Source organism: Sus scrofa, chromosome 1 (assembly GCF_054392235.1).
Source record: "Sus scrofa isolate SSC_HxYL_T2T_F1_AM1 chromosome 1, Sscrofa_HxYL_maternal_Yorkshire_Landrace_v2.0, whole genome shotgun sequence".
NCBI classification, from domain to species: Eukaryota; Metazoa; Chordata; class Mammalia; order Artiodactyla; family Suidae; genus Sus; species Sus scrofa.
In genome coordinates, this window is record NC_139383.1 from 66,405,847 (window position 1) to 66,430,986 (window position 25,140).

Sequence of the window (25,140 nt, forward strand, 5' to 3'; positions counted from 1 at the left end):
AGGGCCGCACCTGCAGCATATGATGGAAGTTCCCAGGCTAGGGGTCAAATCTGAGCTTCAGCTGCCAGCCTACACCACAGCCACAGCAATGCAGGATCCAAGTTGCATCTGCGCCGACCTACATCACAGCTCACAGCAACGCTGGATCCTTAACCCACTGAGCGAGGCCAGGGATTGAATCCTCACCCTCACGGATCCTAGTTGGGTTCGTTAACCGATGAGCCACGAAGGGAACTTCATACTCAATGAATTTTTATCCAGGCAAATGAGCCCAAAAGAACACTCAGGCCACCCCTAGATGTCATACGGCATATTGATAATCTTGAATTAAAACTACTTAACAGCCAATGCAAGAGGACACGCTGACCCTCCTCTCTGTCTCTCTGGCCACAGGAATAAATCCCCCACGTGGAAGGTGCCCTCCCTGCATCTGGAGGTAGAAGGACCCTTACCACCAGAGGTAGGGAATTCGGTGCTGAGAACCCTGTATAAGCAAACCTTGTTACGTCTTTAATTTACTACACCAAGCCCAAACTCTGTTTAGATTCCTCACTAATTGAGCACCCAAAGCCTGTGTTTCTTTGTCCTGTCAGTTCCTCACACATTTATTGTTTCTTTTTCTAAAAAATATAAAAGCCCCCAGCTTTTGGCCACTTCCTGGGTAGCCTTTCTATAAGACCTGCATGTTCACAAATTAAAATTTGTTTCTTTTTCTCAGTTAATCTGTCATATGTAGTAGTCCAGACACAAGAACTCAAGAGGGATAGAGGGGAAATTTCCCATCTCCAACAGCACAAATGGGCAGGACTTCCACATCTGGCATTACGGGAAAAGTGCCAAAAGTCTTCTCATTCTGGTCTCATCTCCAACACATACACACCTAGATAAGATTTAAAAATCTATTGTTGGGATTCCTGTTGTGGCTCAGTGGGTTACGAACCTAACTAGCATCCATGAGGTACAGGTTCAATCCCTGGCCTTGCTCAGTGGATGGAGGATCCAGCGTTGCCATAAGCTGTGGTGTAGGTCATAGATGCGGCTCAGATCCTGCATTGCTGTAGGCCAGTGGCTACAGCTCCAATTCCACCTAGCCTGGAAACTTCCATATGCCTCAAGTGCGGCCCTAAAAGCATTAAAAAAAAAAAAAAAAAAAAACTATTGTCAACAGCAAGGTCCTACTGTATAGCACAGGGAACTATATCCAATCTCCTGGGATACACCATGATTGAAAAGAATATTAAAAAAAGAAAGTACATATATGATTGACTGAGTCACTTTGCTGTGCAGCAGAAACTGGCACAACATTGTAAATTACCTATAGTTTAATTTTTTAATGTAACAAAAAACAACAACAATCTATACCAAATAAGACCCCCAAAAATTTATTGTCTATATGACACTATCCTGTGAATATTTCTCTTTTTTCTTTTATTTTAATCATCCAGGAATTGGAACCCTAAAAATGTAAACACAAAGCACTTTTCTCAGGGAAGAAACAGCTAGAATACCCCCAGGGTAAAGCAGAGACGAGGCTGCTTCCGTCAGAATCACATCAACCCATTTGTGTTGCTAAATAAGCCACAACAATTTCTAAGAACTCGGCTCTGATTAACATTTCATTTTAATCTGATAAAAGTAATTTCTTTTTTGCTTTCATGAATAGCCGACATATTTTTACCAACTTTTACCAACTGAGATAGCAACAATGAAACTGGAAGGCCACGCATGACTCATCCCTAGAAGGATGCAAATCTTTCAACAGGAGCAGGGCCTGGCCCCAAGACCCCTGGCTATTTGAGATAACCAGGCCCCAGACCATCCACTGCTCCCCTCTCCCTCAGGAAGTCTGGAATGAAGGCAGTGCCTGAACAGAAGAGTGGCTGCTCTCTGAGCATCTGATCTAAGGGCCCTCTCTACTAGCAGCTGCAAGCAGCTTGCAGTTATTGTATAATATGAAAAGATCTTTCAGAGTAAATCACTTCACCTCAGTCAGTATCAGACTCCGGTATGAACATATGAAAAGCATACACTCTCATGGGAACCCAATCAATAAAAATAAAAATAGAATTTATGGTTTCCAAGTCAAATTATTACTATTCTTGCAGGTGATTTTAACAAACCACCAATGCAAACATACGGAAGTTGTCCTGGAGCGAAAGAAACGTGTTGTCACTAGCTGCTCGCCAGAGACCAGTTCCCTAGCCTCTCTGACCCTCATTTGCCTTTCTCATTTGGAAAATAACTAGTCTCAGGGGTGTTGTAAGACTACAACATCTTCAAGACGCTGTTAAAAATAGTATCTAAAAAAATTTTTTAAATTAAAAAAAAAACACCCTGCAGTGTACATAAGAGGTTTGTGACATGGAAATAGGAAAGACTAAGGTTAAGGACTAAGGACCATGCAGACAACCAGCCAGGGTCACCCAAACCAAGACAGTCCCCTCATGTGACCCCTCCCATGGCCCTTTACCCACCTCGTTCTCCTTCCAGCAGCCATGCCAGCCCTTCCAGCTGCCCTGTGTTAGCTGACAAACATGCCTGAACCACCTCCCAAGTTTTAAAAGTACCTGTCCCAGCCGTGATCTTAACGAGTAATCAGGGCTGAGAACCACTGTTCTAGACAGGTCCTGTAATTTGGAAAGGGCTTAGAACCTGCATTAGAAAACACAGCTTTGAGTTTCCAGAACATCCATTTTAGTGTCTATTATCTTCTTCTTTATCTGTGGGTTTTATCTTACCAGTTAGCTTGACAGGCATAACTACCCCTGTCTTTATTCTCCTCCTCTTCCCTCTGTTCAGTTACACAACATATGCTAAATATGCTCATATTTACATAGCTATAACCTAATGTTTCTCATCCTTGTCTGCTGCCTAGTTTGGAAGATTCGCCCCCCAACCCTTCTCCTGGGAGGCACAGTGTGTGGCTGCCGGGTGCCAGGTGGCTCCCAGCCTCGGCCTAAATGCCTTATGTGAATGCAGTGCTGCTCACACGATGTAATTAAACAGGGTAGGAAGAGCAGCTATTAAAACAGCCTATTTCTGGAGTTCCCATTGTGGCTCAGTGGTAACGAACCCAGCTAGTATCCATGAGGACTCAGGTCCAATCCCTGGCCTTGCTCAATGGGTTTAGGATCTGGCATTGCCATGAGCTGGGGTGTAGGCTGCAGACAAGGCGCAGATCTGGCGTTGCTGTGGCTGTGGTGTAGGCCAATGGCTACAGCTCCGATTTGACCCCTAGCCTGGGAACCTCAATATGCCTTGAATGTGGCCCTAAAAAGCCAAAAAAAAAAAAAAAGCCTATTCCCAAGCTCTCTTAAAAAATATGATAATATGCGAAAATAGAATATGTACATGTATGTGTAACTGGGTCACAATGCTGTACAGGAGCAAAAAAACTGTATTGGGGAAATAACTATTAAAAAAATAATTAATTTAAAAAATAATAATAACACTTGCTACTGCCCAAAAGTCTTTGAGTAAAAATGACTTTAAAAGAAGGGGAAGATTAAAAGGGAGGTTTATTGGAAATCAATCATTGTTCAAAAAAGTAGATTTAATAGCAAAGGACACAGAGTACACAGAGGTCATTGGAAGCACCATGCCTTCCAAAGGCATGAGTGGCAGCCCAAACACACAAGACAATCCAAGAGATCAGCCAGGACATGAGAGTGAATCTCCCCTTGGGACTCTGCCTCCTCTTAAAACTTAAAAAATCAGCTCTGCTCTTCTCTCTAGAGAAAGAATATAAAATCATAAAACCATCAGAAATGGAAGGACTCCCAGGGACCATTTGCAGTTAAACACCACTTTGTCTGTTAAAAAAAAAAAAAAAAAAAACCCTCAGCTACCCTCACCCTCACCTCAGAGTGATTTCAAAGAATGGCAGCACAGACCACATCCCAGGGTGAGCCCTGCCGGCTTCTCAGGGGTCTGCTTGGAAGTGCCACCTTATCCTGATCTGCCATCGCTTCTTACTTCGCCACTTGGACACGCCAGCCGCTGCTCTCTCCTCCTCTCCTCTGCCCAAATATGCCAATCACCTGCAGCAACACCTAATTACTACCCACTTTCAACACTCGAAAAAAGCTACTATGTGAGCCCGACATCTTCGTTTCTGCAGATGATCTATGCCTGGTACCCCCAAATTCCTCATATGAAATTATTTTGAGACTAATCACCTTGCTAACCACTCTTCTCTTTACCTCCTGGTTTGGCCACATTCCTTTTAAAAGATAGATCCCGGAGTTGAATATTGGACTCCTTTGTTCAACAAACACTTGCTGAAAGTTTGTGTGTCAGGCATTTGGTCAGGCCCTAGAGATCCAAACGAATCCACCATAACAATCAAATAATTGAGAGAAAGTACAGGGAGTGCTCTGGGGAAGAAAGGCCAGGTGCCTGGAAGCATGGTACAGGTCTGCCCAACATACTCTAGAAAAAAATTCCAGAAAGGCTTCCTTGAGGAAACAACTTTTAAGCTTAGACATTATGCTTGGTTTTAGACAGGCTAGGTTTTTGGTTTTTATTAGCTTCTTTGGAAGCCCATCATGCTGGTAACATATTGAGACTGAAATCAACCAAAAGCCTTAAGTCTTTCTCTCGCTCTCTCTTTTTTTTTTTTTTTTTTTTTTTGTCTTTTTTAGGGCCACACCCAAGACATATCCAGGTTCCCGGGCTAGGGGTCTAATCAGAGCTGTAGCCACCGGCCTACACCACAGCCACAGCAATGCCAGACCCAAGCCATGTCTTCGACCTATACCACAGCTCATGGCAATGCCGGATCCTTAACCCAGTGAGCAAAGACCAGGGATCAAACCTGTGTCCCCGGACACTAGTCAGATTCATTTCCGCTGAGCCACAAAGGGAACTCCAAGGTTGACAGCTTTGATTCCTGATTTCTCTATCCAATTTTTAGCTATTATTTAAAAATCATTAAGGGAGTCCCGTGGTGGCGCAGTGGTTAATGAATCCGACTAGGAACCATGAGGTTGTGGGTTCAATCCCTGGCCTCGCTCAGTGGGTTAAGGATCCAGCGTTGCCGTGAGCTGTGGTGTAGGTCGCAGACACGGCTTGGATCTGGTGTTGCTGTGGCTGTGGTGTAGGCAGGTGGCTACAGCTCCAATTAGACCCCTGGCCTGGGAATCTCCACATGCCGCGGGAGAGGCGAAAGAAATGGCAAAAAAGACAAAAAAAAAAAAAAATCATTAAGCAAGTCTTTGAAGTTGTCAACAGATCTTTGAGAAAAGTCAAGGGCAGTGTCCTTGGAGATTCAGGTAATATCAATTCATTAATGGGCACCCTTCATGCATACAGTTATTCAACCAAGCAGGCATCCACCACCAATTAATCCAGGAGATTTCACACTTTTTTCTTTAGTCAGGGAAGTTCTATAACAAACAAAATACAACAGATTCCCAATACATAAACAGATAACAGAAGAGCCTCTCTAGGTGAAGAAAGGGTAGAGAGAGTCCAATCAGAGATGGCTCCCTCCCGCCTCCCCCAAACCAGTCCCCTCAAGACAGCTTAGGGCACCATATGCATCCATGAGGCCCCCTTTGAAAATCTGCCATCTTGACAAGCATATCATGAGAGATGGTCTCCAATGGTCTGAAGAAATCAAGAGATTGCCTATCCAATTAGTAGGTCCGGAAAGTCAAGAAAATACAGTACAGTTGACCCTTGAACAACATGAGTTTGAACTGCTGCAGGTCCACTTATACATATTTTTTCCATAAATACACTGTATACACACACTGTCCAAGGTTAGTTGAATCCAACAACACCGAACCCATAGATAGAAAGGGTCAACCCTGGGATTTGAGCATCTGTGGACTTTGGTAAAGCAGCAGGTCCCAGAACCAATCCCCAGTGGACACTGAGGGATAACTGCAGTCACTATTGGTTATTCACAATGAACCAGTAATAGTCCTTCAAGAGAACCAGCCATCTATCCAATAATTCATTCTAGTGTTTTATCGCATTATGAGAATCTAATTCTCCCTCCCCTTTTGGAAACAGATGATTTCCTATCTCTATCTTCCGACATATTTCCTGGCTCCCCATTTCTGAAAGATTACAAATGGAATTCCAAGATCACACAGGAAATTTTTCACATTCTAAGATGTTGTTTGAACCTAGACATGTGAGCTCTACTATATTATAACCTTCTTGAAAGTAGAGACCATTCTTATTCATTGTTGTTTCCAAGAGCCTAGCAAAGCACCCGGTAGGCATAAGTGACACAAAAACAATGTTCAGGAGTTCCCATTGTGGCTCAGTGGGTTAAGAACCTGACATGGTATCTATGAGGATGTGGGTTGGATTCCTGGTTTCACTCAGTGGATTAAGGATCTGATGTCGCTGCAAGCTGTGGCATGCAGGCCTGCAGCTGCAGGTTTGATTCAGCTCTTAGCTCAGGAACTTCCATATGCCACACATATGGTCATAAAAACAAAATTTTAAATAGTAATTAATAATGTTCAAATAATTTGCTTCTTAGTCTTTGGTTGTTTAAAAATACTGAAATGCTCTTTGACCTTCTCATCTAGCTTAGACTTTAATTCAACTTACTTATATAGAAGCAAGTTATGAGCTGAGTGTTAAGGCTTTCTCCTTGCTGTCGCTTTGTATCCTTTAAAAAAAAAGACCTTTTAGGAGTTCCCGTCGTGGCGCAGTGGTTAACGAATCCGACTAGGAACCATGAGGTTGCGGGTTCAGTCCCTGCCCTTGCTCGGTGGGTTGGCGATCCGGCGTTGCCGTGAGCTGTGGTGTAGGTCACAGACACGGCTCGGATCCCGAGTTGCTGTGGCCCTGGAGTAGGCCAGCAGCAACAGCTCCGATTCGACCCCTAGCCTGGGAACCTCCATACGCCGAGGGAGCGACCCAAGAAAATGACAAAAAGACAAAAATAAAAAAAAAAAAGAACTTTTAAAGTCCTGAGCTCTCTCACAAACATCAACCTCCTGACATTACAGCATCTGTGGGTCAACCCTGGGATTTGAGCATCTGTGGACTCATTAGAACATCCTTTGCAATAGGAATAACTTGCGTATGGCTGTGACCAAAGAGAACTGATAAAATGTATCACTCATTCTGGAGAGAAGTGCAAATTACTTACAAAGGATCCACAAGTGGGCAACTAAGGATATATCATTTACATGTGTTCTGCCATGGTGAAACCTTCAGGTGCTCTGAAAGAAGAGAAAGTTGACAATATAAAGGGGGGGGGGGGAGGATGGGGGTATGGGGAGAGCCTAGTACCTTAAGTTTCCTGTAAACATCTTAAACAAAAGCCAAAAACTGTGGACAAAAAAAAAAAAAATCCATACTATTAATGAGTAACATTTCAATGTTTCAGTATTATAATCCTCTTTATAGATTAAAGAAATAAAATCTTTGAAATACTTTTCTTAGGAAGAAACCCCAAAGGCTTTGATATTTGGTAAATACAGTCACTCCTGGGGTATCTGTTCCAGGACTCCCGCAAATACCAAACTCTGCGGATGTTTAAGTATTTTGGTCAGCCCTCCATATCCACAGGTTCCGCATCCACAGATTCAACCAATCGCAGATCCTAAACAGAGTACACAAACCACACTCAACTGAACCATAGACGCGGAACCCAGGTGCATACAGAGGGCCCACTGTAAATATGTAAAATTCTATGACTTCTGAAACTGTGAAACTCAACTTCAGAAAGTATTCGTTTTTTATTCCTACCAGCAGAGGAATATTCCTCCACACCCCTGTAGACACTTCACATGTTTTTTTAAATTAAAAAAAAAAAAACTTGGCTAATTTGATGGACAGAGTGTTACCTGATTTTTTAATCTGTGTTGCTTTGATTACCAAAGAAGTTGAACATTAATAATCAAGTGTTTGTTGATTATCTGTATTGTCTTTGCAAATTAACTTTTTTATGTCTTTTGCCCCATTTTCTCCTTAGGTACTCACTTTTCTTACTGATTTGTAAAAGTTCTTCATAAATTTAGAAATATGAATTGTTTTGTCACATGTCATGAACATTTCTCAACCTACCCACTTCAATCTTAACTTTACTTACGGTGATTTTTTTTTTTTTTTTTTTTTTTTTTGGTCTTTTCTGTCTTTGTAGGGCCAAACCCGCGGCATATGTAGATTCCCAGGCTAGGGGTCTAATCGGAGCTGTTGCTGCCGGCCTACACCAGAGCCACAGCAACACCAGATCCGAGCTACGTCTGCAACCTACACCATAGCTCACAACAATGCCAGATCTTTAACCCACTGAGCGAGGCCAGGGATCGAACCGGCAACCTCATGGTTCCTTGTCGGATTCGTTTCCACTGCAACATGACGGGAACTCCTATTTATGGTGATTTTTGACATAAAGGAGGTTTGTTTTCTTTTTCTCACGTAAGCTACCACATCAATTTTTCTTTTTCTAGTTTCCCCCTTTGGTGCCATTATTAGAAAAATATTCCCAAATTAAGATTATATAAAAGTTTCCCATATTTTATCCTGGCACCTTTGTGGTTTTATTTTTTACACTGAAATGCTTGATCTGTTTGGATTTTATTCAGGGGTATGACGTAAAGTCAGGGTGTATTTATTTTGTTCCAGATGGTTGGCCAGCTATTCTAAGACCATTTGACTGAATTAATTGGTCTTTTCTCCACTGATTTGAAAGTGTATGTATTTTTTCATACACTTCCTCTCCACTCATGCCCCTGTCTCAGGATCACATAATCGGTATGTCCACAACTGAAATTCATGATCTTCCTCTTCTCTCCAGGGGTCCCCGGCTCTGGGAATGGCTACTCTGCTTATTACTAAACTTTCACACAGAGAACGTGGTCAATCCTCACCCCCTGCCCCGTCCATCACCCCCTGCCCCGTCCATCACCACCTCCCTCCCCCGACACACATATATACTCACTAAATTTACTGCCAAGGCTATAGTCCAAAAACCACCTTATCTTTCCAGGCTCCTCAAGAGGCCCAGATTTGTTCTTGGCCCTTCTAGAATCATAAGCATAAATGAGGTCCTCACCACTTCCCTACTTTCAACCTCTGATGGATTTCACTGCTCTCGGAATAAAGCCTGAGTTATGGAGTTCCTGCTGTGGCTCAGCAGTAACGAACCCGGCTAGGATCCATGAGGACGCAGGTTCAATCCCTGGCCTCGCTCAGTGGGTTAAGGATCTGGTGTGTTGCTGTGAGCTGCAGTGTAGGTCACAGACGCAGCTCGGATTCTGTGTTGTGTCTGTGGCTGTGGCCGGCAGCAGCAGCTCTGATTTAACCCCTAGCCTGGGAACTTCCATATGCTGCCGGCAGCCCTAAAAAAAATAAAAGGCTGAGTTATCTATGTGATATGGAAGGCCTGTAGGATCCAGGCCCCACCTACCTCCACCTCACACCACACTTCTTACTCTCACCAGCTTTCCAGACACACTGGCCATCATCCTGTTGCTTGAAGGCTCCCAGCTGCCTTTCCGCTCAGAGCCTTCACATGTGATGTTCCTTCTACGTTCCAAGTTCATCTCCTCCCTGCAGCACCCCAGTTCCTCTCTCCACACACATGCCAACCCGACTCCAGCTTATCTTCAGAGCCCAGCTTAAATGTCACCCTCTCAAAGAAGCCTTTCGAAACTCCTTTCAGCATGTCAGTTTCCTCTACAAAAATGCTCTCGGTTGAACCTGCTACTTCTCACAAATGTTGCTATTACAAATGTTATGACAATATTTCCCTCCGGCAGCAGTGCTAAGGGCCAGGGCTGTGCCCAACTTGTTCCCAGCCCCTCACAGGAGGAACAGAATGCATGTACGTTCACCCACAGTCAACTCATACAGTCCTAAGTCAAAGGCATTACCCTTCTGTCTGCATTCTAATTCTTTTTTTTTTTTTTTTTTTTTTTTTGGTCTTTTTGTCTTTGTTGTTGTTGTTGTTGTTGTTGCTATTTCTTGGGCCGCTCCTGCGGCATATGGAGGTTCCCAGGCCAGGGGTTGAATTGGAGCTGTAACCACCGGCCTACGCCAGAGCCACAGCAACGCGGGATCCGAGCCGCGTCTGCATCTACACCACAGCTCACGGCAACGCCGGATTGTTAACCCACTGAGCAATGGCAGGGACCGAACCCGCAACCTCATGGTTCCTAGTCGGATTCGTTAACCACTGCGCCACAACAGGAACTCCCTGCATTCTAATTCTTAAAGGTATACTCCCCCTAAGGCCTCTCATCATGGCTAAAAAGAACATTCCTTGGTAGGAAATTGCAGTTTCCACTTAGACAACCCATCACTATTTCTGTTCCTACATCTTAAAAGCATTCACAAATTTCAGGTTTTGGCTCAGAAAGTCTCAGATCCACAGATCCCAGAGTGCCGCATTGACTGTCGGCTAAATGTGTCTTGAATTCACTCATTCTTTCCTTCATTCATCTAGCAAGTGTTTACTGCCCACCAACAGTGCCCAGCTGAGCCTCATAACTGAAACTGTATTTATTTATTTATTTATTTTGTCTTTTTAGAGCCACACCTTGGCATATGGATGTTCCCAGGCAAGGAGTTGGTTGAATTGGAGCTACAGCTGCTGGCCTACACCACAGCCACAGCAACACCAGATCCGAGCTGTATCTATGACCTACACCACAGCTCACAGCAATGCCAGATCCTTAATCCACTGAGTGAGGCCAGGGATCGAAACTGTGTCCTCGTGGATGATAATCAGATTCGTTTCCTCTGAGCCATGACAGGAACTCCTAAAATTGTATCTTTATTATCTTATGTCTTATGTCTCCCAAACCAACTCTATGTGCCAATTATTCATTTGCTTTTCCCATGAGGTAACTGCTGTGTCACCAGGCAGGGTCTATAAAAGTCCAATCAAAGGCAAAGAAATATTAAATTTCAGTCATCTGTGCTGCTTCATCATGACCAGATAAATGCACAGCATCCTTAAGACCCCATTGTAATAGTCTGAACTACCACCACCAACACCCCCATCCTGCAGCCTGTTTCCCCAGCTGAGCCCTAGGGTCAGTTAGAGACAGGAAAAGAAACTTAGGCCCAGTCTCAATCCATCCCGACTGCCCACATACAAGGCACTGCCACCTCAACCTTCCTTAATAACCCTTAGATCTGGTCCACCTGACAAAAGCTGCTTTCCAAATGCATCAAATCCAGATCTTGCACTGTGACTGGGGGAAGCTTGAGAACCACAAGACAGGGAGTATAAAACGGCAGACAGGGTTTGGGAAGTTCCCGTTATGGCACAGAGGAAATGAATCTGACTAGCAACCATGAGGTTGGGGGTTTGATCCCTGGCCTCGCTCAGTGGGTTAAGGATCCGGCATTGCTGTGAGCTGTGGCATAGGTCGCAGACGCAGCTTGGATCCCTCATTGCAGTGGCTGTGGTGTAGGCCGGCAGCTACAGCTCCAATTCAGCCCCTGGCCTGGGAACCTCCATATGTCTCAAGTGTGGCCCTAAAAAGCAAAAAAAAAAAGAAGAAGAAGAAGAAAGACAGGGTTTGGCAAAAACCTAAGTCATAAACTCCATAGAGGGTAGCTCCTGTGCAACAGCTACAGGATCCCAGCCATAATCTTTTTTTTTTTTTTTTTTTTTTTTCTTTAGGGCTGCACCCTTGGCATATGGAAGTCCCCAGATTAGGGATAAAATCAGAGCTACAGCTGCCAGCCTACACCACAGCCATAGCAACGCCATGGCTCTCGGTAATGCTGGATCCTTAATCCACTGAGCGAGGCCAGGGATTGAACCTGCATCCTCATGGATGCTAGTCAGATTCGTTTCCACTGAGCCACGATGGGAACTCCCCTCAATCCATTTCTTACCAAGCCCAGCTTCTTGCTCCAGAGTCCCAGCTCACTGAGACCAGCTCTCTCACAATAAAGTCCATATGTGACAAACCCACAGCTAATATCACACTCAACAGTGAAAAGCTGAAAGCATTTCCCCTAAGATAATGAACAAGGCAAGGAAGACCCTCTTACTACCTTTATCCAACAGAGTACTGGAAGTCCTAGCCACAGCAATTAGAGAAGAAAAGCAAAGAAAGGGAATCCAAATAGGAGAGGAGGAAGTAAGTAAAACTGGCACTGTTTACAGATGACATGATACTATACACAGAAAACCCTAAAGACGCCACCAGAAAACTCCTAGAGCTCATCAATGAAATTGGTAAAGATGCAAGATTCAAGACTAATACACTGCATCACTGCTTTTACTCCATAGCAAGGCTTTTCAGACTGGGAGGGATGAAACTCCAAAGGCATTTCTGGTTAAGCATGAGCTAGAGATTTTCTATTACTAATCACAAAAGCCTATTTTACTCTTCTATGTATTATTTAACTAAGAACTAATTGATCAGTCAAATATCTATGTATTATAAAAACAAAACTATTTATGCAAACTGAAAAACAAAAATTTTAATGATTTTATTTTTTTAGTTCAATAGCAAAAATACAGTCATTCTGAAAAACCATATCACATTGTAACTATAGGTGCTGATACAGTGACATGAGGCACACATGGCAAGCGACTCATTTTGCTCCCTTTGAAAGGAAGCACCACTTTGCATCCCCTTCCTCTTTATTAAATAGCCAAGATCACATACTAGTGTTTATTAAAATAACAGTAGGTTTGGCTCTTTGACATGTGCCAATCCAATGGCACATGTCTGAAAAATAAAGACTCCTCAAACCATTCTTATGACTCAATAGAAGGTTCCAGACTGGGAGGAAAAAGTGCATTTCACTTTGTATCAGTCAAGTACAGTTGGCTAGAAATCAGCTTGTTTTCTTACTTTCATTTACAAATTCCAATTTATTACCTGGCTCTTTCAATAGCAGTTCCTAAAAAAAGAGAGCTTTTCTCCTCAACTGCTTGTGCGCTTCCACCTGGAGTCTTAACACATCTATCTCTTTGTTGGGAGCTAGCCTCCTAAGGACGACTATGACTTTAACTCACAAAGTGCAGGAAACCAACATCAATGATAAGACTCCTATTTCTTGCTGCCCTCAGCCTCCAGGAGCAATGTCATAAAAGAAACTGTAAAATTACCTTGAAGATTACATTTTACCTTGCCAGCTGAAGTTCTGGCAACTTCAGAAAATGCTCTAAAGGAGTCGTCCTGACATAACATGATCCCCTTTCAGTCACAGCTCCCGGGGAACTTCAAGGTAGTTGCTGGGCCAGAAAATAGCAGAGAACTAGAGTCAGACAGCCTGGATTTGATTTCTGCCTCCACATTTTACTATTTGTCTGACTGTGGGCAAGTTATTCAACCTTCCTGAGCCTCGGTTTCCTCATCTGCCAAATGGGTGACATGACTTTGCACTAGATTCTATCTTCTCTTCCAGCATCTCTGTGCTAATGGGGGATACAGCTTTGTATTTCTTATGCTCATTCTGTCTCATTTTCCTCCACTTCAAGTGCATGCCTGTAGACTTGGGATTAGTAACAGAACAGAAATATAAAGGGAGCAGAGGGCAAAGTGGGGTTTTGGTTGACAAATCTTATATGATTCAAAGTTATGTATTAAAATATTGAGAAGATACATACCACATTTAAAAAAAAAGGTATACACCAAAATGGCAACTGTGGTTAGGAATACACTATAAGATTTCAGTGACATATCTTCCTTCTTGTGCTTTTCTGAATCTTTCCAAATTTTTTTTTTTACTTTTATTTGCATTTATTTTTGCAAAATTTATTCCCAGGCCGTAAGTTTTTGTTTCTTCTGGGATATCTGGGATATCGTTTTCTTCTGTGCAACTTGTTCCTGTTCTGGCTTAGGAACAATCACTCTTTTTTGGTAAGGATCATCTCAGTGTGGCAGGGAGAACTCATGTAAGGGTTGATGGAACCATGAGCTCTCTAAGTCCTGCACAGTATTTTGGGGGCTTTGTTCACCTGGATGTGCTCAAACACCAGAGAATCTACATCCAGCCCCTTAAGTTCATCATTACTGTTACTCTCTGCATTTGCGGGCACGTGCAATAAAAATTCTGTACTCTTTTTGGGCCACCAACCCTATGTCCAGCCCCACTGTTTGGCCTGGGCACACCTACCAACTCCACCATTGTAATGACGGAATGGCACACATTGCTTCTGTAGAGTGACATCCTTCAGATACTTGGTGGCTTTTCAGATATGCACACCCTTAATGGCCTGGGCAGTTTTTAGAGGTCACTGTGAGACACTGGACCCCAGGAGTCGGCACCGACCACAGACTGCCTGTCCCTCCATCACCCCCATTACCGCCCATCATGCCCCGACAGCATCGGGGCGCCAAGTTGGTGACTCCGATACGTCTCCCTCACAGAGGGACACCGCCACTAGTTAGGAATCAGAAACCACAAGGGTCCTCCTCCTGAGAATTTCAAAACCGGCGCAGCCAGGGCCAGGATGGCAGCTATAAACGGAGGATTCACCACTCGGACAGAGAATATGAAGAGACTCTGAACCCTTCCGAATTTCTAAACTTAACAAATAAATGTAAAAATCAGGGGAAAAAAAGGTTTTTCTCACAAGTAATTTTTCCCAGGAAATAATGTTCCTAATGAAATGGCATTACATACAAAACCTGTAAAGTTGGTAAAATAGCTAATACTTACTTGGCATTTATTATGTGCCAAACACTGTAGTGAATGTCGTATCAATCATCAATCATTTAGTCCTCACACTCTTGGCTGTACCTACTCTACAGGTGCACCTATTTTGCAGGTGAAAAAACTCGAGTCATTCATATTAAGTCACACAGCTGGTCAGCGGTGGAGCCCAAGGTCTGAGCCCAGGGATCTGACTCCAGGACTCCTCTGATGGGCTGGCCATGAGGCTGCCTGCCTCCACCCACACTGCTTCCCAAAACACCCAACCTTTCTGTTCCTCCATGCTCTTCTGACTCTTACCCTTTGGGGAGGAGAGTGGAACTAGACAATGTGTGCCCTTCTTGCCTGAGGTGCAAATCGGGTACTCACTGCATGGGGTATCCCTGCTTCAAACACGTACCTTCCCACAGGGGACATAGGACCACGCAAAACTAAACAGAGACTAGCCCTGACCTCTAGGCGACCCCCTTCTTGGCTCTCATGGCACCTTGAACTTCTCCTTCCTGACACTTGTCAGGGTTGTACTTTAATATGTTTGTTGTTACATTGCTTCCTGCGTGCCAGGCACCGTTCGGAGCACTTCACGTATGACTTTCTTTCTCACTGTGATTGTCCCTATTTTATACATGAGAAAACTAAGACCCAGAGAGTTAAGAAATGGGCCCAGGGTCGCAGAGCTAGTAAGTGAGGGAGCTGGGGTTTGCCTCTGGCTCTCGAGTCACCACTCCCAAACGAATGCATCAGTCAGTGAATGAAAGTACACCCTCCGTTTGCTAAAACTTCTCTCTCTTATTAGGACTGTTTATTTCTGCAGGTACTGACTATTTCTAAGAAATTATATTTCTAACATTTTAAGTTTCTAGTGCTACTGTGACTGGGATTTTTTAAATTATATTTTCTAGTTGCTTATTTGAGATATTCAAGAAAACTGTAGGTATCTGCATGCTTGTAACATTTGCAAACACAATGAATGCTCCCGTCATCCATAATAACTCTAGTTGATCTCCATTATTTTAGCTACTTAATCTCTTAATTTCTACAAATAATAATTTTGTCTCCTCCTTTCTGACATGAAGATATCATCTCTTTTTCATGTTGTCCAACTACACTGAAAGGCTCTCCCAAAACTACATTAAATCATGAGAGTGGGCGTCCTTATCCTATATTTTACTTTGAGATGCTCCTGGTGGCTCATCATTAAGTATGACATTTGCTATTGGCTTAACATCCTTGTTCTCGTTAAAGAACTAGTCTTCGGGTCTTCTACTAAGAGTTTTTATCGGGAATGAATCCTGAATTTCATTAGCAAATGCCGTTTCAGTCCTGAGAGAATTATAATTTTCCTCCTAGCAATTCGTAATCAATACTCCTAGTGTATTTTATATCATTAAATCATATTTTCTATTCAGTTTCTCCTTGATCTGATTGTAAAGGTTTCTGTTTTGGTTTTTTGTTTGTTTGTTTTGTTTTTAAGGGCCGTACCTGCTGCACATGTAAGTTCCCAGGCTAGGGGTCAAATTGGAGCTGCAGCTACCAGCCTACGCCACAGTCACAGCAACGTGGGATCCAAGCTGTGTCCGCAACCTACACCACAGCTCATGGCAATGCTGGATCCATAACTCACTGAGCAAGGCCAGGGATCAAACCCACATCTTCATGGATCCTAGTCAGGTTCGTTACTGTTGAGCCACAACAGGAACTCCTAAAGATTTTTTTTAATACGCCAAAATTAAAATTCACTCATTTTGTTTAATTGATTCTATTTAAATTTAATTTTTATTTGAATTTGAATTAATTAGAAACTTTAAACTACATCCACAGATAGTCACCGCCTGTCTTTGGTCTCTCTTTACCACCTACCCCTCAGACGCAATCCATCCTCTATGACAAAAACAGAGCCAAATTTCTAAATCACAGATACAGCTCTTTTTCTCTTATATTCAGAAATCTGCAACATTTCCATGTTTTCAGATCAAGTGCACATCTCTGTGCATAAGAGTTATTATCACCTTTATAATGTAGCCTCAAACTAACTTCAGTTCTTCATTTCAACCATGAGCCCCAAATACCCCTCACCCAAGGCCTCTTTTCTCATGATTTGCCTGGAAGGTCCTTCCTTATTTTCTGCACCAGGACAACTGTTTACTTTGGGGGCCAATACAGCTGCCGCCTCTTCTGTGGCCCTACCCAGTTCTCCTGCCTTGTCACCCCGGCTTCTGCTGAGTCCCTGGAGCACGAGTGTAGACCTCCATCACGGGCTCTGCCGCAGCCTAACTTACACACTCACGCATGGCTACTCCTTTAGAGCAAACTTCTATGGAGGGCCAGGTGGTGAAAACTTTAGGCTTTCCAGGCCACATTTGATCTCTGTGGCATTTTTCCCCCTTATGTTTCAACAATGTTAAAACTATTTTTAGCTCACAGGCCATTAAAAAAAGAAAGAAACCTAGTTCCCCTTGTTCAGTGGGTTAAGGACTCAACATTGTTTCAATGAGAATGTGGGTTCCATCCCTGGCCTTGCTCAGTGGATTAAAGATCAAATGTTGCTTCAATCTTCAGCACAGGTTGCAGATGTGACTCCATCCGGCGTTGCTATGGCTGTGATGTAAGCCAGCAGCTGCAGCTCCCATTTGACCCCTAGGCTGGGAACTTCCATATGCTGCAGGTGCAGCCCTAAAAAAGAAGGAAGGGAGGAAGGAGGGAAGGTGAAGGGGAAGGGGAAGGGGAAGGGGAAGGGAAGGGAAGGGAAGGGAAGGGAAGGGAAGGGAAGGGAAGGACCACCAGCTATGGAGTGTAATCTCCCTGCTCCTGGCTTACAGGTTCATATCTCCCACTGGGCTGTAAGCACCTGAGAACGGCAACGATCTCTAACTCATCTGTGTATTCTGTTCCCCAGCTCCTGACACAGAGGTGTCAAATCACTAAAGTCAACCGAACTGAAACAGCAATAACTAATTTATCCTGACGAGTCAAGTGACTCCCTGGACAATTTCCCTAAATCTTCAAATATCTCAACAAAAAAGTCATTTTGCACTTTGAGTCTCTTAGGCAGCTGGACATTAAAAGTAAGCCATACCCCCAGATGAAAGGGGAAGGAGGTGTTTTCTGCCTCATTTAACAAGAAAAATTATGGTATTCAGCCAGAGAGCTCTCCCTCACGAATGCAGGCAAAGTGCTTCCCCAATGAGAGTTCAAAGCTGGACTGCTTCCAGGGCCCCAATCCAGTAAACACCAGCTATTTAAGTAACCCATTCAGTTTCTCATCCTAGAAAATTATCTGGACTTGGGATGCCATTTGGAATACTTGCCAGGTACCTAGCCCAGCCATAAGTGCTTCATTTGCCTCCTATCTTGCTATCTCTGGGGAGAAAGCATTTCTCTAAGTCATTAAACACCAGAGAAACACTGGCACTATCATTATTACTGTTATCACCCTGCTCCCAGGTTCTCCCAAACAAAAATGCCCTAGAAAGGACACAATCAGCCCTCTCTGGTTAAGGAACCAACAGTGTTAAGTGATTAGAGGTGAGCTGTCATCCCTTCCAGAGCTCAGCTCCAGGTTTTCTGGGGCTCTCTGCAGCGTGAGCTGGGGAGGAAGCCAGGAGCAGACAGAGCCATTGCTAAGGAGGAAACGGCCCTTTGTTCCCCTCACTGGGAGGCCAAGAGTCCAGTACTAAGTTTCCAAAGGAATGAGACAAACTTGAGGCTAATTCCACTCATAACTACATCAGGCTGGCCCACCTGGTCAGGGAGGCAAAGCACAAGGATTTGAATGTCAGGGGCTCAGGCAGCATCAAAGCCTTCACATAACAGAGCTGGCCAAGAGCTGGCTGTTCTGTTGGGTTCTCCCCCTGCAGGCCAGGTTCAGGGAAGGACTCTAGGTCCAGTAAGCATCTGGAGTGAGGAGCTGGAAGGAGCCAGAGTGGGTCACCCTGCACAGGGCAGGTTCCACCCGGCACAGCCCTCAGTTCCTAGGCACCAGGTAGGTTTCAAAAAAACAAACCCCAAACCCCACTTCCTGGAAGAGGCGAGGCACTGAGTGCATTCCAGAATAGAGATGAGGGTACCGAGAGAAGGTCAGTGAAAACCCACTGTCCCCAGACAAGATCGGCAGCCCTGAAGGACTAGGTCCTATGACCTTGGCTCCCTAAACATGAGTTGTCCCCAAGAGAGGCCATGATTTCACACGCTGAAGCTCCTGTATTGAAATGATCTGTTGGTGAACTGTCAGCGCTAAGACTCAAACTCTACCTAGTACAGAGTCAAGTCAACCCAGCCACCTCCAGCTAACCAGGTGAGCAAGGGCATCACTCATTTCAGCATCCTGACTCACCCACAGGCAGATGCCCCTACATGCTTCTCTCTCTCTCTCTCTCTCTCTTTTTTTTTTTTTTTTTTTTTTTTTTTTTTTTTTTTTTTTGCTTTTTAGGACTGCACCTGCAGCATATGGAGGTTCCTAGGCTAGGGGATGAATCAGAGCTACAGCTGCCAGCCTACACCACAGCTCATGGCAATGCCAGATCCTTAACCCACTGAGTGAGGCCGGGAATCGAACCCACAACCTCGTGGTTACTAGCTGGATTCGTTTTTGCACTGTGCCACAACGGGAACTCCCTTCTGTGTTTCTTTTTGAGCACTTCCCAAGCACAGTTAAACCCACTGGGGGCAGTAAACACAAAATCAGAAGAGATAAACATGCTAATAAGAGGCTTGAGATGACAAAGGGAAACAAAAGAGGTGAGAAAATGTCAGGCATTGGGTGGGTCAGCATCTCTCTTGATGTTGATGGTACACAGTCAGATCTTCCAAGCAGATGTGTTTATAAACAGCCTTTCACCCTAACCTGTTTATAAACAGAAGAGCTTCCTTGCTTCACATATGACTTGGCTCACAGCACGTTCAGAAACCCAGCATCACCTATAGCCAGTTAGTAACGCTGCACCACATTCTCATCACCCAGAGCCTTGCCACATGAGAAACAGTCACACACTAGTGATTAAGGAGGGAGACCTGTGCTTCTGAAAATGAGGGGATCTGGTTACATGGTGGGACTGTAACCTACACGTGGAAGCAAAGAAACCAACCAAAAGAAAACTTGAAATCAGTCAACTAACAGTGCTTTACTAATCATGCAAAAAGCAAGGAGAGGAAATATAGAATAGAAGGCGTGGTACATTACCCAGAAGCCCCGCTAACGACCGCATGTCCTTCTCCATCAGCATGTAAATCTCTTCCTCTGAGAAGCGGCCAATGCCGTGGCCGTGCATCTCGCGTTTCACGATTCCTTTCGTTATGTGGCACACGACCCACCTCAGCAGGTTACTGAAGGGACCGCCACCACTAAGAGAGAGCATCTTCCGGGTCTCATTGAGATTGTCCACCCACTGGCAATAAGCTAAGGTCCTGGAATTGCGTGGAAACAAGTTACTACTGTGCATTAGATACAAAGCAGCTCCACAGAGTCCATCTCCAGTGAGTGGCTGAGAGTTGAGCACACTCTGGAGGGACTGGATCATTGCAGCTTTGGCAGAGAGCAGTCGGCATGGCAGATATTACAACAGGCTCAGGTCTGTGCCTGGACTTGGGCCTCGAGAAAAACAGTGACAAATTCAGATAGCTCACCTGTGCCACCGACCCTTGCCTGCACCTGCCCTCAGACCCCCCCCATCCCTCCCCAAAGCCATGCTTCTGCCTCTTCTTAGGTAACCCCATAGAAAACAAGTAGAAACCTGCTTTAAAAGGCTTTTAGGTAAGACAATGAGTATCTACAAGGGTGAGGGGCATTGGGGAGGCAGCAGTGAGTGGGGTGCTGACTTTATGCTTTCTTGGTCAAGGTAACAGCTACACAGCTCTATGCTCTTTGTTAATTAATCAAGCTGCACGTTTTTGTTTTGTATACTCTATGTATGTGTTTTCTCTTTCCTGACATAAAAGGATTTTTTAAAAAGAAATCTTTTTGCCTTTTTTTTTTTTTTTTTTTTGGTCTTTTTAGGGCCACACCCGCGGCATATAGAAGTTCCCAGGCCAGGGATCAAATCAGAGCTACAGCTGCCGGCCTACACCACAGCCACAGGAACTCGGGATTTGACCCATGTCTGAGACCTACACCACAGTTCACGGCAATGCAGGATCCTTAACCCACTGATCAAGGCCAGGGATGAAACCCGCATCCTCACAGATACTAGTTGGGTTCATTACTGCTGAGCCACAACAGGAACTCCTTTCGCCTTTTTGAGAGGATTAGGAAGTAGGTACAGCTGTCCATGTTTACTATAAAACACATAAATTATAAATAGTACATAAAAGATCCAGTCTCCAGAAAGGCAACTCTCTGCCTCGGCTTGTTATCCAGGACTCTAAAGTGAATGGAAACATCAAAGGAACTTGGTTGGTTCATCCCTCCCATTGGGGTGGGATGCTTGGGGCAGACACCCGTCCGGGGCTCTGGGGTCACACGTGTGGACAATTAGGCAGCTGTTTGCTGTTCATTGACATGTTGGCTGCAAGATCCAGGCCTTTGCTGATTTCATTCTCTGAACCCACACAATCGCAGGAATGTTTTTATGGTTAATAGTGTTGGTGGGAGTTCCCGTCATGGTGCAGTAGAAATGAATCCCACTAGGAACCATGAGGTTGCGGGTTCGATCTCTGGCCTCGATCAGTGGGTTACGGATCTGGTGTTGCCGTGAGCTGTGGTGTAGGTGGCAGACGTGGCTCAGATCCTGCACTGCAGTGGCTGTGGCATAGGCCGGCAGCTGTAGCTCTGATTGAACCCTAGCCTGGGAACCTCCATATGCTGTGGGTGCAGCCCTAAAAACCAATATATATAGTGTTGGTAGAGAGAGATTAAAAGGATTTCCCACTGGACGCTGAGAAAAATGTAGCTGTGGGTGTAGAGGCATAAGATAGTTTCTTTTTTCCTCACAATGAGCAATAAAAACTGTCCTGGCAGTCATCTCCACTCCTAGTGTTGGTTGGTGTAACAATACTGGCTACTGTGAAAACATCAGAAAAGTGAAAATATCCAAAGGGTGATAGTAAATTGTAGCTACTTCCTGCCTGGAGAAAAAAGGAGAGCGAGGGGGGCTGAAAAGAAGATCCTGAAACCTTGACTACTTTATATAGTTCTCTTCTTTTCAGTGCTTTTTCCTCTAAAGATGAAAATAAAATTTAAAAAAAAAAACAGATTTCTCTAAATGTTTTAAGTTTTTCTGATTTTCACAGAAAAGTCCTACACCCAATTTCAACACACTCTCCGTTCTGCAACCATAATCTCTTCATTAGTTTCTGAGAGAGGCCTGCAAATCTTAGAAGACTCTGTGCACCTATTTTTGTAAGTCTCTCAAAATAAAGTATTGAGGAGTCAAGAAATTTTGACTGAAAAGAGGAAAAAGTACAGTGTGATGGTGACTAATTGCTGTGTGCAGAATCGAAGCTTTTGCTATAAAAGATTTCACATTTATTCTAGGAGATTCTTTATAAACATGCAAATGAAATGCTTTTCTATTTGCTTTTCTTTTTACACCTGCAGTAAATAGGGTGTCAATTCTCATATTCCATTAGACTAACCAGCACTTTGATTCTAATTATACTAGATCTAACTCAAAAGGCTGATACCATCCTTGACAATTTTGGAAGGTAGCAATCTGAGAATAAAACTAAATTATCCTAAGTTAAACATGACCAGGTAATAAAAGCATCCAGGAAGCACTGAAAATGTAAAAATGAGGAAAGTGTAAAAACGAGGACTGATGCAAAAAAGAATTCATTCTCTGTAGACAAATTGCACAGGTTCTATCCCAAGCACAAATGATCTTGAAAGATGAGCAGAAGTCCACCAGGCAGAGCAGAAGGAGAAGGTATGGGGAGGAGCCCTGGCTGGTCTGTGAAATGCAACCTCTTCAGGACAGGCAAGTGGGGTCCAGGATGATGGGGAAATTTACATGAGTTGAAGCTGGAAGGGTGGGCAAGGATCAGGTCAAGATGGGTCTGATGCAAAGACTGCTAAAATTTATTTTGAGAGCAAAGTTTAACTACTGAAAGGTTTTAAGCAGACGAGAAACGTAATCAGATGTGTGGCAAGACAAGGAAAGGGCTGGAAGTGGAGAAGCTGTCAGAGGAAGACATCCTAGGCGCCTGGTCTGAGTGGGTGGTAATGCCCTTAACTAGCACCCGCATACACAAGGTGGGATGGGTTTAGGTGATGAAAGATGAGCTGGCCTGCTGCGTTTGAAGGTCCCATGGAGCCTTCTAGGGAGGGTGTCCAGATGGAGGAGAATTCAGAAGATAGGTTTAGACTCAAGATAAAGAGTTTATGGGCAGGGCCATGGTAGTGGCAGTTTTAAAGCTTTGAGAGGAGATGAGGTCACCTAAGAAAGTTTCTAGGGCAAGGAGTGGTTTGGGGAAAACCTAGTTCAAGGGCAAGAGAGAAAACAAGAAGGCCAGACTTGAAGGGCCTGCTTGGAGAGAAGTAGGGACATGGCTTTCTGTGGGATGGAGAGGGGAGGGGCTGCAGAGAGGCTCTGAGCTCCTGCCTGATGAACACAGCCTCCTCTGGGGGCAGAAGACGAGGGCACAGCAGTGGGAGAAGAGTCTGAGAAGACTAAGGGCTTAGAGGATCAGTGGGGATGGAAGAGGCAGCTGCCTGGGCCACATAGCTAAGCAACAAGAGACCCCCGGTTCTCCACCTGCATTTTCTGCTGAGACACAGGACACAGAAGGAACACCGGGTTGATTTGGAATTTTGCAGCTAAAAGTAACCTCAGAAATGATCTGGCCTTCCTCCCTTCTCTTTCCCACCCTGCTCTTGATTTCCTGCCTCTCTTTCACTCCCTGTGCCCAGTACTCCAGACCAATATCAGGGCAGAGAAGCAAATGAGGGCCAGGCAGGCTCTTTCAGGGTCAAGCCCCACAAAGTGTGGGCAAACGACGATGCCAAAGAAACTGGATGCCTCATGGATTGATTCCTAAATCAATTTCAACAGGTCAAAGACCTCACTTCCACACACATCTACATGATGAATAACACAAATCCATGTCCTCGACACCCAAGCTTCCAGCAAACTCTCCACGTGGCAGAAACCAAAACTACTCTTGTCCAAAAATCCCTCCTTGTTGCAAAGTTCAAATAAAGTTTCTTTTCCATGTTTATCTTTCTTACACTCTCTTCAGCATCCAACACTAAAAAGCCCCCTTCTTAGGATGCTCCATTAGCTTACACCCCTGCTGCTTTTCCTCTCACTTCTTACATGTTGCCAAGATTTTTATTTTTATTCCTTCCCCCTTCTTACGCTTCACTCATGCGGTGATCTAGTTTTCCCATTCATGATTTCAAACTGAGGACTCCCAACTCCACATCCAGCCATAAGACCTCTGTCCTGAGATCCACAGATCCACATGAACTACAAGCCAACATTTCCAAACTTGGATTCATCACTTTCCTTCCTTTCCAATCTGCTACTCTTTACACAAGCCAGAGAGAATCGCAGGACGTATTCTTCACTGGCCCCATCCATCAATCTTGATGGCCAGTCACCCTGTGGCTTTGCCCTTTCCTCCAACTCAATACTGTAGTTCAGCCTTCATCACTTCTCCACCCTGAGGACAGTGACTTCCTAGAAGGTCCCCTGATGTCCCCTCCAGAAGTCCACTTTCCCCAAAGCACCCACAAAAAGCTTCCTAAGACACAAATCTAATGGTATCATGCAGCTTCTCTGAGAAGCCATTCATTAACTCCCCAGGGCTGCTCAGCTTGGCAGGCCAGCCCCTCATTCTTCTCACGGTCTGACCCCAAAATCCACATTGCCTCCCTCACACCCACCATACGCGAGCCTCCCCAAGCGCCTCTCTTGCCTCTAAATTTTGCAGACGCTGCTCCCTTCTCCTGGACATCCCAATCTCCCCCACTGCCCAGCCCCTCCACCTGCCCCTCTGACTGGCCCTAGATTCTGTTTTGACAAAATCTCCTCCAGCAAGCCTTCCCCGCATGGCTCCAGCAGGTGCTGGCTGCCTATCCTCTGTTCTTGAAACTCTCCCCCAGTTCTGGCCACTGTGCAGGCTGGACGTCTCCCTCTCCGGGAGCCACCTAAGGACAGAGAGGGCATCTCACCGCCTTGCTTCCCCGCCCCACCCCGCATGGTGCCAGGCCCCTGGTAGTCCTTCAGTCACTACGTTTGCTGATAGAATGAATTATTGGTTGAATGAAGAGCCTTTACATTCCAAGCCAGCTACAGCCAAGTAGTGAGTCTAAAGGCTGATAATATTTATACAGCAAAATGGAAAGAGAGACACATTTGGAGAAATGAGAAGGGGCTGCCACTGTTCTTTTCTGGGATCTGCCTCTTTACTCTCCCTGGGGAGAGCTCTCCGCACAAGGAGTCATGAATTATTAACTGGAGAGGACAGGGAGGGCCAATCTGGAAACAAGACCAGGCTGAGCAATTAAAATAATTTATCATTCTGAGAGCCTCTTTTAGGAAGTTGATACTCATTTTCTTTATCACAACTGATGTACCTGATCTCTCCTGCAAAATG

General features: G+C 44.6%; 1 protein-coding gene and 1 long non-coding RNA gene across 4 annotated transcripts in view; one reads left to right on the plus strand and one right to left on the minus strand.

Moving 5' to 3' along the window:
- FAXC (failed axon connections homolog, metaxin like GST domain containing) overlaps positions 1–25,140 on the minus strand; it is a 79,703-nt gene that overhangs the window by 31,229 nt on the left and 23,334 nt on the right. For all 3 annotated transcript variants that reach the window (XM_021090292.2, XM_021090285.2, XM_021090274.2), the window contains one exon: positions 19,787–20,010. In XM_021090292.2, the coding sequence (XP_020945951.1) occupies positions 19,787–20,010 (224 nt within the window). The remainder of the gene's footprint in view (positions 1–19,786; positions 20,011–25,140) is intronic.
- On the plus strand, positions 13,667–19,437 carry LOC146406129 (uncharacterized). Its single transcript, XR_014806338.1, has 2 exons — positions 13,667–17,212; positions 19,128–19,437. It is a non-coding gene; the product is annotated as an uncharacterized LOC146406129 (long non-coding RNA).